The 13321-nt window shown below is 42.9% G+C and overlaps 1 protein-coding gene across 1 annotated transcript in view; it reads left to right on the forward strand.

Moving 5' to 3' along the window:
* LOC126418710 (protein FAM76A) overlaps nt 1–13321 on the forward strand; it is an 80463-nt gene that overhangs the window by 17383 nt on the left and 49759 nt on the right. Inside the window, exon 4 of the mRNA XM_050085613.1 lies at nt 2277–2413. Coding sequence (XP_049941570.1) covers nt 2277–2413 — 137 coding nt within the window. The remainder of the gene's footprint in view (nt 1–2276; nt 2414–13321) is intronic.

Raw genomic sequence — 13321 nt, forward strand, 5'->3', positions numbered from 1 at the left:
AAAGCTATAATTAGCATAGTAATTGATGATTAGCATAATGATGTTCTTTATAACAAATGCTTGTGTCTGCCATCATTCATCATCAATATTTGTGGTTGAGGGACAATATTGTGAACAGCATTGTACAACGTACCAGCAGGTATGGTTTTCAGCATCCCTAATGAGATAAATCATGGTAGAGTTAAGGCTTCAGATAAAGATAACCCCCCGCCCTCCCCTCAAAAATAAAATAAAATAATCATGTGGATTGAGTTCAGGAACCTTGGGTGGCCAAGCATGACGGAACTAGCGGCTCATCACGCAATCCTCACCAAATGATGTTCGCAAGAAATATTTTGCACGTTTAGCAGTACAGGGCTAATCACCACCTCACATTCTAACACGGTTTTATCAGCCAGGCTAGGGATGGCGTGATTCTGTAACATACTGGCATACCTCACTTCCATCACACTGACTGTTTGAATAGCAGTGTCCCGCATTTCCTCAAAGAAAAAGGGTATAGTTATCATTGATGTACTAAATCCACACTACACCGTGATTTTCTCGTCATGCAGTGTGGTTTTCATGACAGTTCAAAGATTTTCAGCAGCTCAAGTTCTTCAGTTGTGGTTGTTGAGAGACCCTCAGATTATGAAATGGGCTTCATTGGTGCACAACACGTTAGACAACCAATCATCATCATCTCCCATTTTTTGAAGTGCCCACACTGCAGATACTGTCTTGAGTCGAAAAAGTGTGGCTAACAGTTCATGATGATACTGGATTTTGTACAGCTAACATTGAGGGTGTGTCTTAGCACTCCGTTGAACAGTAGTGCATGGAATCCTCGTGCCATGTGTGTCTTCACAAGTGCTGACTTAACTGTGCGGAGTTGAACCCGCTAATGTCTCCATTTCTTCCTAATTGTCTGAGTAGCAGTAGCACTTATGACTGGTCGCCCACTGTGCAGCTGATCATCTAAACAAAATGTTGCTTTGGACTGTGTGATAATTTTCTTCTCAATAACACTTGTTACAGGACCTTTAACAGTTCAAATACCCTCATGACAATAGGATCTTGAACCTGCAGAAGCGGATTCTTCATTCTGATAGTAAAGCTTCACTGACAGTGTCTTTCCTGGTAAAGTCAACATGCCGCGATTGCTCGTGCATCTGACGCTCTCTATCACTACAGCTCATTTTATATATGATTCTCATATGATATCATTGACATTTTGCTGTCAATTGCCATCTGATAGCCAGTTTTTCTGCACTTGTTGTTGATTTCAGTAAAACACTGTGCCATGTCAAGCATGTGTATCAATTTTTACCTCTTGTCTTCATTATTTCTTGAACTAGTGCATTTTCAAATGTTAACAGACTTTTGAGTCACACACTATGAATCATGGACAGTAACAAACCAACGCCCAAAAACAATTGGAGTTCATCTCTTCTGATATATCAGTGGCATCATTTATTTAATATTCTGTGGTTACCAGTCATCCAATAACATTGACAAACTTTTTGATGTTTATACACTTCAAGATGCAGTTGTGATGTGTGGTAGATCTTGCCACCCAAGACCATGTAATCGAGAGAGAGAGAGAGAGAGAGAGAGAGAGAACATGTTGCAGTTAGAAACGGAACAACAATAATCATACTATGCAGTATTACCAAGAAGAGTTATACTAATGAATTCATAGAGTTCTTTGATTGATTATGTGGTGTAGAATTTGAGATTGAATGTTGACCTCTTGGAATTTTTAGTTCTCATGTTATCAGTTTAGAAAATGGCTGTAAAGTATGTAAGTAATTGGGTGACATACCTCCTTCTCTGCAATGAATACCAAATATTGGAGTACATGAGGTTGAGGGTTGGAGAAAAGGAGGGTTTTAAAATATGAGGAGAAATATGGAAGTTTCAGCCATTAGCTTACACATCCCGCCCTCCACACTTTTTTTTTTCCATCTGCTTATAGAGTCCTAAAATATTATTTCATAATTTGTGCAGTGTTATTGTGTGATGTTATTTGTGCTATCATATGATAATATAATTGTAATTTGCTAGAATTGGTAATAAGGTGATTCCCATAGAAGCTGTGATATGCATAAAACATTGTACAAACTGCCTAATCCACACTAAAGATAATTAATTATTCCACATAAATCAGGAGGTTGTTACTTGTTTTCCGTGATATCCTGATCTTATTAATTTCATCTGGTGTCAAGCACAGTCTCATTTTTCAGAGAAAAAGCCTTGTCACATCTGTACATGTAACTTCGATGATTTGTTTGCAGGTCGATGGAAAACTTCTTTGTTGGCTGTGCACACTGTCATACAAAAGAGCTCTTGCCAAGACAAAGCAAACAGATGCCGAAAGAAGAGCTCACCTGAAACTTGCAGCTCAACGAGCCGCAAAGGGGAAAGATATTAAGTAAGTGGTGTAATAGTCTTTTTGTAATTTCTACCCAATGTACGTATAGAGGCAAATAAAGCAATGTACATTTTGCCACGCCAAATTTAGCAACTAATGATCAGAATATATAGTGAGTGGTTAATAAAACTTTGGTGGTCGAGCCGGCCGGCGTGGCCTAGCGGTTCTAGGCGCTTCAGACCGGAACCGCGCTGCTGCTACAGTCGCAGGTTCGAATCCTGCCTCAGGCATGGAAGTGTGTGATGTCCTTAAAGTTAGCTAGGTTTAAGTAGTTCTAAGTTCTAGGGGACTGATGACCTCAGAAGTTAAGTGCCATAGTGCTCAGAGCCATTTTGGCTGGTCGATAAAGGATATCTACCTTTCTTTGTATCTGTTTGACCAGCCAGGTTAAGTTGAACTAATAAGAGCAGATCTAGCATTTTTTCACAGGCTAATAGTTAACACCAAAGCAGCTGCAAAATCTTTTGTACTCATAGCAAGAGTGAAATAATTTGTTCAGTTACTTTGTTTCTCAGTTTGGCAGTTGCAAATTTTTGCAAGGATCATTTCATAAATTGGCATTGACAGATGCTGAGACTGATATTGAGACAGCTCTGCCAAGAACATTATTGTTATATGACCTTGTAGCTTCTAGTCTTTTTAGTAATTTATGTGAAGCGTAAATTTAGATTATCAGTGTCAGCAGCTTTCTTTTAAGTGTGCAACAAATCCAATGGCTTAATCTAAAGACAGTTGAACAGATATTATTGTAAGCATTGAAGAATCAATTTATAAAGTATCAGTTTAATTAAATTTATTTATTAGAACAATGTGGAGAATTGGTTTCAACTGGAACATGCTAATAGGCCAACATCGAAGAAAAAACTGTTCTCTGATTTTTAGACTCAATTCTACATTGACGTTTCCATGTTGAGTTAAAAAAGTAGTTTTATGCCAACTGCTTTATATGCAACCATTTTTACATACACAGGCCATAAGCAAATCATAAATATATCAGTGCTTTGATGGTACTGATGCTGAGACAGTATCAATGCAATTGAGTTTACCTGTATGTGGTACATACATCTTGTCATTTTAGGTGTGATGTAGGAGTCATTGGTGCATAATGACTGAGCGCTGTAAATTCGACTGTACAGGCCTTGTGGTCTTGGTTTACCAAAAAATACTCCCAAAATATTTAGGAGATGAAAACTTAAAATGGAGATTCTAAAAACATACATTAATCAAGGCCATAGTGGGCTTGCACACAGCCATTTCTTAGGTTCAAAAGAAATCATACAAAAAGGAATACACTAGAAAAATGTGCCACTACTTGAGGCTGGAGAGTCAGTTGAAATTATGGCCCAAAATGGTGCATGAGGTTTACAGAAGGAAATTGTCATGTTCCATTTATTACCAAGCATGCTCAGAATAAAACAAAGTGATGATAATTCCTAAGAGATTTTTTCCCCCGTTATTTCCATCGATAATTTTCTCCAGTTTAGGGGTACTTGGGTGACTTATTTAAAAACTTAAATTCTGCTTCTTTCCATATTGGTGAAAATTTCATACTGTACTCAAATGGACATTAGAATTAGACACTTACCTTCAAGTTTGTAGGGATCACCTACTTCTATATCTACATCTATACTCTGCAGATCATCAGGAGGAGCAGGGCAGAGGGTATGCCTTACTTTACAAGTTACTAGGGGATTGATACCCTATATAATCATACTTTTGACAATAATCATAGGTGTGGTACTGAGTCAAATGCTTTTCGGAAGTCAAGAAATACTGCCTCTACCTGATCACGTGAGAAAAGTGTAAGTTGGGTTTCACATGCTCTATGTTTTTGGAATCTGTGTTGGTTGGTATTGAGGAGGCCATAATGTTGGAGCTTACAAATATGTTCCGAGATTTTGCAACAAATTTGTGTTGGGGATATTGGACAGTAGTTTTCGTTAGCTGTTTCCCAACACCAGCGACACTAATACTTATTTCATTCATCTTTCCAGTGGTATGAGGATTACATTGGGGCAATTCTCCTGGGGTTTGCATTTGAAAATGGAATTAAGCATTTCAGCTTTTGCTTTCCTGCCCTCAGTTTCATTTCCTGTCTCGTGCAGTAGGGCCTGGACACTAACTTTGGTGCCACTTAACAGCCTTTACAAATGACCAGAATTTCTTCAGGTTTTGCAAAATATCATTTGACAGTATTCTGCTACTGTAGTCATTGAAGGCATCACACTTTACTTTCTTTACAGCCAAACCCGTCTCATTCAGTATCTCTGTATCTATAGTCCCATGCTTTCTTTTACACCTATTATGCAGTAATCTCTGGTTCCCTGATACTTTTGGCATTTCATGATGTGATGTGGAACCATGACTTAGGGGTGCTTATTAGTTTCTCCAAACATCTGGACATCAATCAGAGCAAGGTGTGTACATCTTTCTTGCCAGTGCTTTCACTTCCTGAACAAATTTGAAGTCCACGAACTGTTCATCATACCAGTCTGACTGTGTCTGATAATGATAGGCTATACTGTCGTTTTGGATTCACAGGTCTCCAGCTGAATGATGTTCAAGGTCAGACAGGTATATGTAGTATGTCCTTGCACTGTTTGTCTGTGTGTTGATGATGGGAGTCATTCAGCGTCCCCAGTTCATCTTGCATAAAAATTACCCTATAAAGATAGTACCATCAGTATTAATGGTACACACGCTTGTACCATGACACCGGCATATATCACATCATACAGTAGCTGTATGTACCCTGACATGTAGTAGATGCTTCTGAATCATTCTGCTTCTCTCTTTAGAATACCTCTGTATTCCTCACACTATGACTGTGAATCTGGCAGTTTTGTTAAATCAAGGTACTGCTTTTTAAATCTTAACAGGTTGGCTAAAAAAGATGACTTGTCTCAGATCTAGGCTCAGTTGGCTGTAACAAGATGAGAAGTACTGAGCATGTGACATCATACTTCCAATAGTGTCTACATGTTACTGTTTATGGGGCCAAGGTGCCTAACAAATTAAAAATAGTTAAAAAGTACATAAAAGGAAAGGTACACAAAAGAGGCTCAGAATATTATAATAAGCTCCAAAAGGGGAAAGATATACCATGATCAATTCGAGGTACGTTGAAGAACTGGCACCCATGTTACCAAGAAAAATGGAACAGTTTGGCATGTTACATTATCATCATGTTGTCAGCCCTTTCCATCAGCTCTGGTTTTTGCATAATGATAGTGTGGGATGAGCACACAAGAAATTAACCTACTTGGTCATGGCCACTTTATAGGTGCACTCCTGTGGGATGTTTCATCACAGGTTGTGCAGGCAATCAGATTTTTACACACCACATGCCATTGTGTCAAAGGCGTGGCTTGAGTATCTGGATTCAGGGAAAGCTACCAATGCCAGTGTCGAGTACCATATGCAGCATCATGTTTGGTAGGCTTACCGTCAATTATCAGAAATTGTAACAGGAAATATATATAAAACAATTACCCATTGAAGGAATCTGACAAACAATCCTCCGACTATAGGCCATTTGCATTCTGCCAAGATAACCAATGGCTTTAGAACAGCCTACTAAATATTTAACACCAAATAATGTTTTGGATTAATATTAGTCTGGTTCCTGGCAAAATCACAGCATGAAGACAGCTCTCATAAAAGTGACTGACAAATTGAAACAAGCTTTGTACAGCAGAAGGTGTCTGTTTTAAGGGCTTTTTGGATTTCAACAAAGCTTTCCACATTGTTGACTTTGATGTTCTACTCTCTAAACTCACAAGCAAAATTTTTTTTCAAGTGCAGTACAACAGTTCCACTGTGGGGCCATTACTTCTGTCATACAGGGTTATTCACAAAGATATGCAAATATTTTAATATGTTATTCTACAAGTAAAACTTGAGAAAAAAAGTTCATATAAACATAGGTTCGCAAATGTTTAGTTATGGGGTTACTGCTAATAAAAGCTAAGGAAAGCACAATTTCCATTTATTTTGTTGTTATTGGTGTGGTGAATCTAATAAAACATGCCCCAGACGTCTATCTGCAGTAGTTTCCCAGAACATCCTGAGAAGCAAAGAGGTAATGTCGTAAAATTTTTATTTATTAACTACTTGGCCCAATTTGTTTTTTAAATTCCAGACAATTGTGCAAAGCTTCCAACAGAAGTTGTGGAAAAATGATGGTGATAACGTTAACTGTATGAATGTGTCAGTTAATCTGCTTTTATTAATACCACAGCACACTTGAATTCATGTTAAACCAGAATATACAAAGCTCAGTATTAAGGAAATTGAACAACAGATTTTGTTGTTCGTTTCAGCTTCACCGGGTTGTTCTTAATTTCGTCTGTTGCATTCATAATGTGAACAAGTAATGCTTCACGTGTATTGACTTTGTTCTCATAAACTATGTCTTTTATCCATCCCGATACACAAAAATACATTGGCGTTAAATCAGGCAATCAGGGTGGCCACAGACGGGTAGCACCACGACCAATCCATTTCTGGGGAGACGGGTAGCACCACGACCAATCCATTTCTGGGGAAAATGTACATTTAAATGTGTAGTAATGGTGTTGGTGCAATGTGGAGGCACGCTATCATATTGAAAATACGTTTGCAATTGCGTAGTAGGTGGAACATCTTCGAGCAAGCGGTGCATTTCTTCTTAAAGGAATTGAAGTATGTCTCACCAATTAGACGTCCTGGGAAAATGAATGGTCCAATAAAGTGTGTGCTGATTATACCACCCCGCACATTTATGTTAAATCGCTGCTGGAAATGGCGGTGCACTGTTGCATGTGGGTTTGCTTCAGACCATATGTTCTTGTTATGTTAATTGTTGCCGAATTAGTATTTAACCAGTTGCACAACTCCGTAAGTAAAGGGCAGGATCTCCCGGGTGTAAATGAAGCACTTTTTTTTATAGTAAGGATACAATACAGATTATTGTACTTCAGTGTATGCCATACCTTAGATTGCGAACTCCGGATGTTCTGGAAAACTACTGCAGATACACGTCTGGGACATGTTTTATTAGATTCACCACACTAACAACAACAAAATAAATGGAAATCCTGCTTTACTGTAACCTCGTACAGTTTTGCGATGGCTTCGTATTAGTGAAGTTGCTAAATTTCAGGCAAAATCTTTTATTAGCTGTAACTCCGTAACTAAAAATTTGTGGACCTACGTTTATATGAACTTTTTTCTTTATTTCTACTTGCAGAATAACATATTGAGATATTTGCATGTCCGTGAATCTCCCTGTATATTAACCCCAGGGGGCTCGCCACTCTTTGGTGGGTTCGTGCTTGGCTACCACGGGGCCTGAGCATCTTTTGCCTTACATGCTGCATGTCTGCCCCCTTGCCATTCTTTTCCCTCTCCCTTGCGCAGCGTGTCTGGGGTGTTACTGGGAATGTTCCGCATTGTCTGTCGCTGACTAAGAACACTGTTCTTTCGCTCCCTTTTCCTTTTTTTATTTCTCTTCTCCTCTTGTTCCTCTGCTTCGATGTTTGAGGTTCCTCTTTTTCTTCTTCCTCCCTGTGCGCTCCTGAAGGCCAGCCCACGTATCTGATATGTAACAGGTGACTGGGAACACTTAATTCCCAGCCCCTGGTTGACAGGTAGGGTTTGCACGTACCCCTTGGTACAGGCCAGGCCCAGGGAGGGGTGAGGCCAGGCCCAGGGAGGGGTGATTGCCAGAGCTGCATCCTTCCCAAATTGCTGATTTGTCCCTCTGTCAGGCGTTTGGGAGGTGTGACCTGAGATGAGAATAATCACCTAATGCGGGTGCGGCCCCCTTTGAAGGGGAAGGAGCGCACCATTGGAGATGCTGGCAATCCTGGGGGATTTTATGACAATGAGCCAATCGTCTTCACAGTCAACGTTTACAAAACATAAATATAATGAGGCCAATGATTCAGAGACCCTTCCCTCTACACCGTGGTTCAGTCCTCCACCACGGTAAATCCGTTTATTATTCAGAAAGGTGGTTGATCAATTGCCGGCCCTGTGAAATCTTGCTCGTGTTTATGGAATGGCACTTTACTTTTGGAGACTATTTCTGATTCTCAAGCACAACAACTGCTTGTCACCTCGCTTCTCCATGGCTATCCTGTTTGTGTCGAGTCCCATAGAACTTTGAATTCTTCCCATGGTGTTATTTACACGAGGCTGCTCAGTGGTCTAACCGAGGCCGAAATCCAGTCTTACCTCTTTGATCAAGATGTCATTGCCGTCCATCAGGTGACGAAAAAGGCAAATTCCTCCATAGTGTCCACCCGCACTCTTTTTCTCATCTTTGATAGAGAGGTGCTTCCGTCCAAGATCAAAACAGGCTATGAAATTATCACAGTCCAGCCGTGCATTCCGAACTCGATGCAGTGTCATCGCTACGGGTGTCATCGTTTCAACCACACTATAATGTCTTGTCAACACCCAGCCAAATGTGTAACCTGTGGTAGGGATGCACACGAGGGCCATTGTCCGCCTCCTTATCCCCGTGGTATCAGCTCCTCTCAGGATTGTCCCGTGTATCTTGATGAGCGAGCTGTCCGATCCTGGTAAAGGAAAAAGTGCCTTACCCAGTCCCTCGCAACTTATCGGCTAGTCGCAAACCCCGTATTCTCCTGTCTGGCACCTATAGTTCTGTTCTTGTTACCCTTGCTCCATGAAGGACATGGCCACGCAGACATGCAACCTCAAACTTCAGCTCTGAGGTTGTGAAATTGCCTAGTGTCACGGTAGCATCACCATCCCTTCGTCCATCTGTGCAGCAAGCCATCAAACTTGATTCAAGGGGTGTAGCCTACACAAACGGTAGACCGGAAAGGACAGGAGTACTCCCGTGGCAAACCTTCTTCTTCTTCTCCTCCTCCTCGACACTGCTGCCACGTGATACCTTAGCCCAGCCAGCCTCCGTGTCACCAGTGCACACTACCAACCGTTTTTAAGCGTTGGACTCCGCAGACCGACAGCACAAGCCAGCTGATGCTTCTGTGCACCCCATGGAGCAGAATCCTCCCACGTCTGTGTGCTGCAGCAGCAACTCTACACAGGCTGTCACTCAGTAGCCACCGAGATGACATCTTTTCCTCATCATGACTCTTCTCCAATGGAACGTTCACAGCCTTCCGTCCCACAAAGAGGATTTACTGCCGCTTTTAGCATCGCAGCGTCCCCTTGTACTCTGCCTTCAGGAAACAAAATTGCGCCCTCACGACTGCTTTGATCTTTCACATTTCTTCCTGGTCCATTTTGACCTTCCCCCTGAGGTTGGCATTCCATTTCATGGGCGTGTCGTGCTGCTCATATGGGATGACATTCATGATCAACCCATCTACCTGACTGCCCATCTTCAGGCTGTTGCAGTTCACCTTTTTCTTCCCCACCTTACCTTTTGCATCTGTACCACTTATGTTCCTCCGTCATTCAACGTCACCAGAGCAGACTGCCTTCAGTTTATTGGGCAGCTACCTCCCCCATTTCTGCTACTGGGTGACTTTAATGCACATCATCCCGTTTGGTGTTCTCCCAGAAACTGTCATAGAGGTGCCCTGTTGGCTGACCTTAACCAACTTAACTTCTTCTGCCTTAACATTGGAGCACTTACTTTCCTTTCAGACTCCTCACACCCCTATTCCCATTTGGACCTATCGTTCTGCACTTCCCAGCTTGCCCATCATCTTGAGTGGTCCATTCTTTCTGATGCCTACTCGAGCGACCATTTCTCTTGTGCTATCCGTTTGACAACTCCTAACCCACCTGCGTGCACACTCATTTGGCAGCTTACTAAGGCTGACTGGCGGCTTTACTCCTCCCTGGCAACCTTCAAAGAACATGATATCCCCAGTTGTGATGACCGGGAGGAATATCTCACAAATGTTGTCTTTACTGTCGCGGGATGTTCCATTCCTCGCACTTCCTCATTACCATGCTGTGGCCCAGTCCCTTGGTGTATTGAGGCATGCCATGACGCAATTCGCGCACGGAGGTGTGCTCTCCACGTTTGTAACCATCATTCTACAATGGCGAACTGCATTCAGATGCGTGCAAATTGTTTCCTGTTCTTCAGGATAGCAGAAAAGCTAGCTGGATTTCATTCACTAGTTCTTTTAACAGTTTCACGCCTTCCTCTGTCATGTGGGCCAACTTCCGATGGCTCTCTGGGACCAAGATCCATTTGCCAATTCCCGGCCTGACAGTAGCAGACAATGTCATAATGGACCCTATTGCTATCGCTAACACCTTGGGTCGCCATTTTGCAGACGTTTCGAGCTCTTCCTACTATCACCCTTCCTTCCTCCATTGGAAGCATGTGGAGGAGGCTCAGGCAATACCCTTCTTTTCTCAGAATCAGGAGTGCTGCAACTCCGCCTTTACTATGTGGAAGCTAGATCATGCTCTCAGTTCCTCCCGATCCTCTGCCCCAGGGCCAGACGCTGTCCACATTCAGACGTTGCAGCACCTTTCTCTTGCAGGCAAGCACTTTGTGCTTAACGCGTACAACTGCATATGGCCAGAAGGCACATTCCCCTGACTTTGGCGTGAAGCCACTGTCATACCCATACCTAAGACCAGTAAGGACAAAAACCTTCCTTCTAGCTACTGCCCCATCTGTCTCACCAGTTGTGTTTGCAAGGTGATGGAATGTATTATTCATGCCCGTTTGGTATGGTGGCTCGAGACTCGCTATTTACTAACAAATGCACAGTGTGGATTTCGAGCGTGGTGTTCTGCAGTTGACCGTCTCATTACTTTGTCTACCCATGTCATGAATGGTTTTCTGCAGAAATCCCAAACTGTGACCATGTTTTTCGATTTGGAGGAGGCCAACGACACCTGCTGGAGAACTGTTATCGTTCGTACTCTTTACACGTGGGGCTTCCTTGGCCGCCTGCCTGTTTCCTTCAAGAATTTTTAAAAGAGTTTTCACGGTGCATGTGGGTTCTGCCTTGTCAGACACCTTTATCCAGGAAAAGCATGTGCCTCAGGGTTCCGTCTTGAGTGTCCTCTTTGCTATTGGCATTAATCCTATAATGTCCTGTCTCCTGCCGAGCATCTCTGGCTGCCTTTTTGTTGATGATTTTGCTGCCTATTGCAGTTCTCCACAGACCTGTCTCACTGAGCGGCATCTTCAGCGATGTCTTGATCGTCTTTACTCCTGGTACATTGACAGTGGCTTTCGTTTTTCCACTGAATTTCTGGTGGTGCCATCGGTTTATCCCACCATCATTACATCTTGGGCCTGTTGCCATCGTTCGTTAAAACTACAAAATTCCCGGGGATCATGATCAATAGGAAACTCTCTTGGTCTTGCCAAGTGTCTTAATGGCAGCCTGCTGTATGCGGTTCCTCAGTGTCCTATATGTCCTCAGTGGTACTTCCCGGGGTTCCGATCGAACCACCCTCCTACATTTGTACTGGTTCTTTGTCCGTTCGAAACTCGACTATAGGTATTTTGTTTATGCGGTTGCACATCCATCCCTCTTACGCTGTCTCAACATTATCCACCATCGTGGCATCCGTTTGACCACTGGTGCCTTTTACACTAACCCGGTTGAGAGTCTGTATGCTGAAGCTGCTGAGCTACCACTGTCCTACCACTGTGACTTTCTCCTCAACAGGTATGCATGCCATTTGTTTGCCATGTGTGGTCACCCATCCTATGCCTCCTCCTTCGATGATTCCTTTGATCACCAGTATGGGACGCGTCGCTCTTCTGTTACCTCCTGGAGTTCGCTTTTGGCACTTCCTATGGTGGCTTACCTTCACACTACCTGCAGTTTTCCCAGTGTGTGTGAACCCTTCACTGCCTAGGCTCTGTGAAGCGGCCCAACCTTGGCCTTCATTTGCTTCCTAAGGACTCTACTCCAGCCTCGGTTTATCACCTTCAGTTTCACGACCTTCGCATGGAGCTTTGCGATAGTATCGTATACACTGATGGCTCTCGGACTGACCATGTAGTCACGTGTGCCTTCGTCATTGGCACCTGTGTTTTTCGATATTGGCTTCCGGCACACTGCTCAGTATTTACAGCCGAGCTCTTCACCCTTTATCAGGCCACAGAGTACATCCGGTGACACAGACTTTTCAATTGTGTCCTCTGCTCGGACTTGCTCATCACCCTTCAAAGTCTAAGTGCGCTGTACACTGCCCATCCCTTAGTGCAGCAGGACATGGTAAACTGTCACTTGCTCACTCTTGGTGGAGCCACTGTGATGATTATGTGGGTTCCTGGTCATGTTGGTCTGCCAGGAAATGAGGCTGCTGATGCTTCTGCCAAGGCTGCAGTCCTCGTACCTCAGCCTGCTAGTTCCTGTATTCCCTCCGACGATATCTTGAGCTGCTGTCTATCAGGAGGTGGTGTCCCTTGACATCGACAATGGTCCTGCCTTCACAGGAATAAGCTCCGGTTTATTAAACCCTCTCCCAGCAGCTTGGACGACCTCCTCTTGGCCCTCCCACTGGGAGAAGGTCATTTTAACTAGGCTGCGTATTCGGCACTGTGTTTTTAGCCATTGTCAATTGATAAGTGACGCTACCCCACCACTTTGTACGCATTGCGCAGAAGTTTTGACTGTTTGCCACTTCCTGACGGAATGCCCATTTTTTAACCGTTTACATTCCCGCTTGGGTTTGCTGTCTTGAGTTATCGACCATTTTATGAAATGATGCTTGTGCTGTTGACTGCGGTTTACTTTTTATCGGCCAAAGCACTATGGCAAAGGCCATTTAATTTTTAGCTTTGGACCTCCATTTCTGTATGGTGTCTTTTTTAGCCCTTTATACACGTCCTTGTTTCATATGTCAATTGGGACTGACATACAGTTGTTTTTCAACTCCTCTCTGTCTTCGTGTTCTATAGTTGTGACTTGGGTGCATATGACCCCATTTGTTTTT

This window comes from Schistocerca serialis, chromosome 9, assembly GCF_023864345.2.
Source record: "Schistocerca serialis cubense isolate TAMUIC-IGC-003099 chromosome 9, iqSchSeri2.2, whole genome shotgun sequence".
Lineage (NCBI taxonomy): Eukaryota > Metazoa > Arthropoda > Insecta > Orthoptera > Acrididae > Schistocerca > Schistocerca serialis.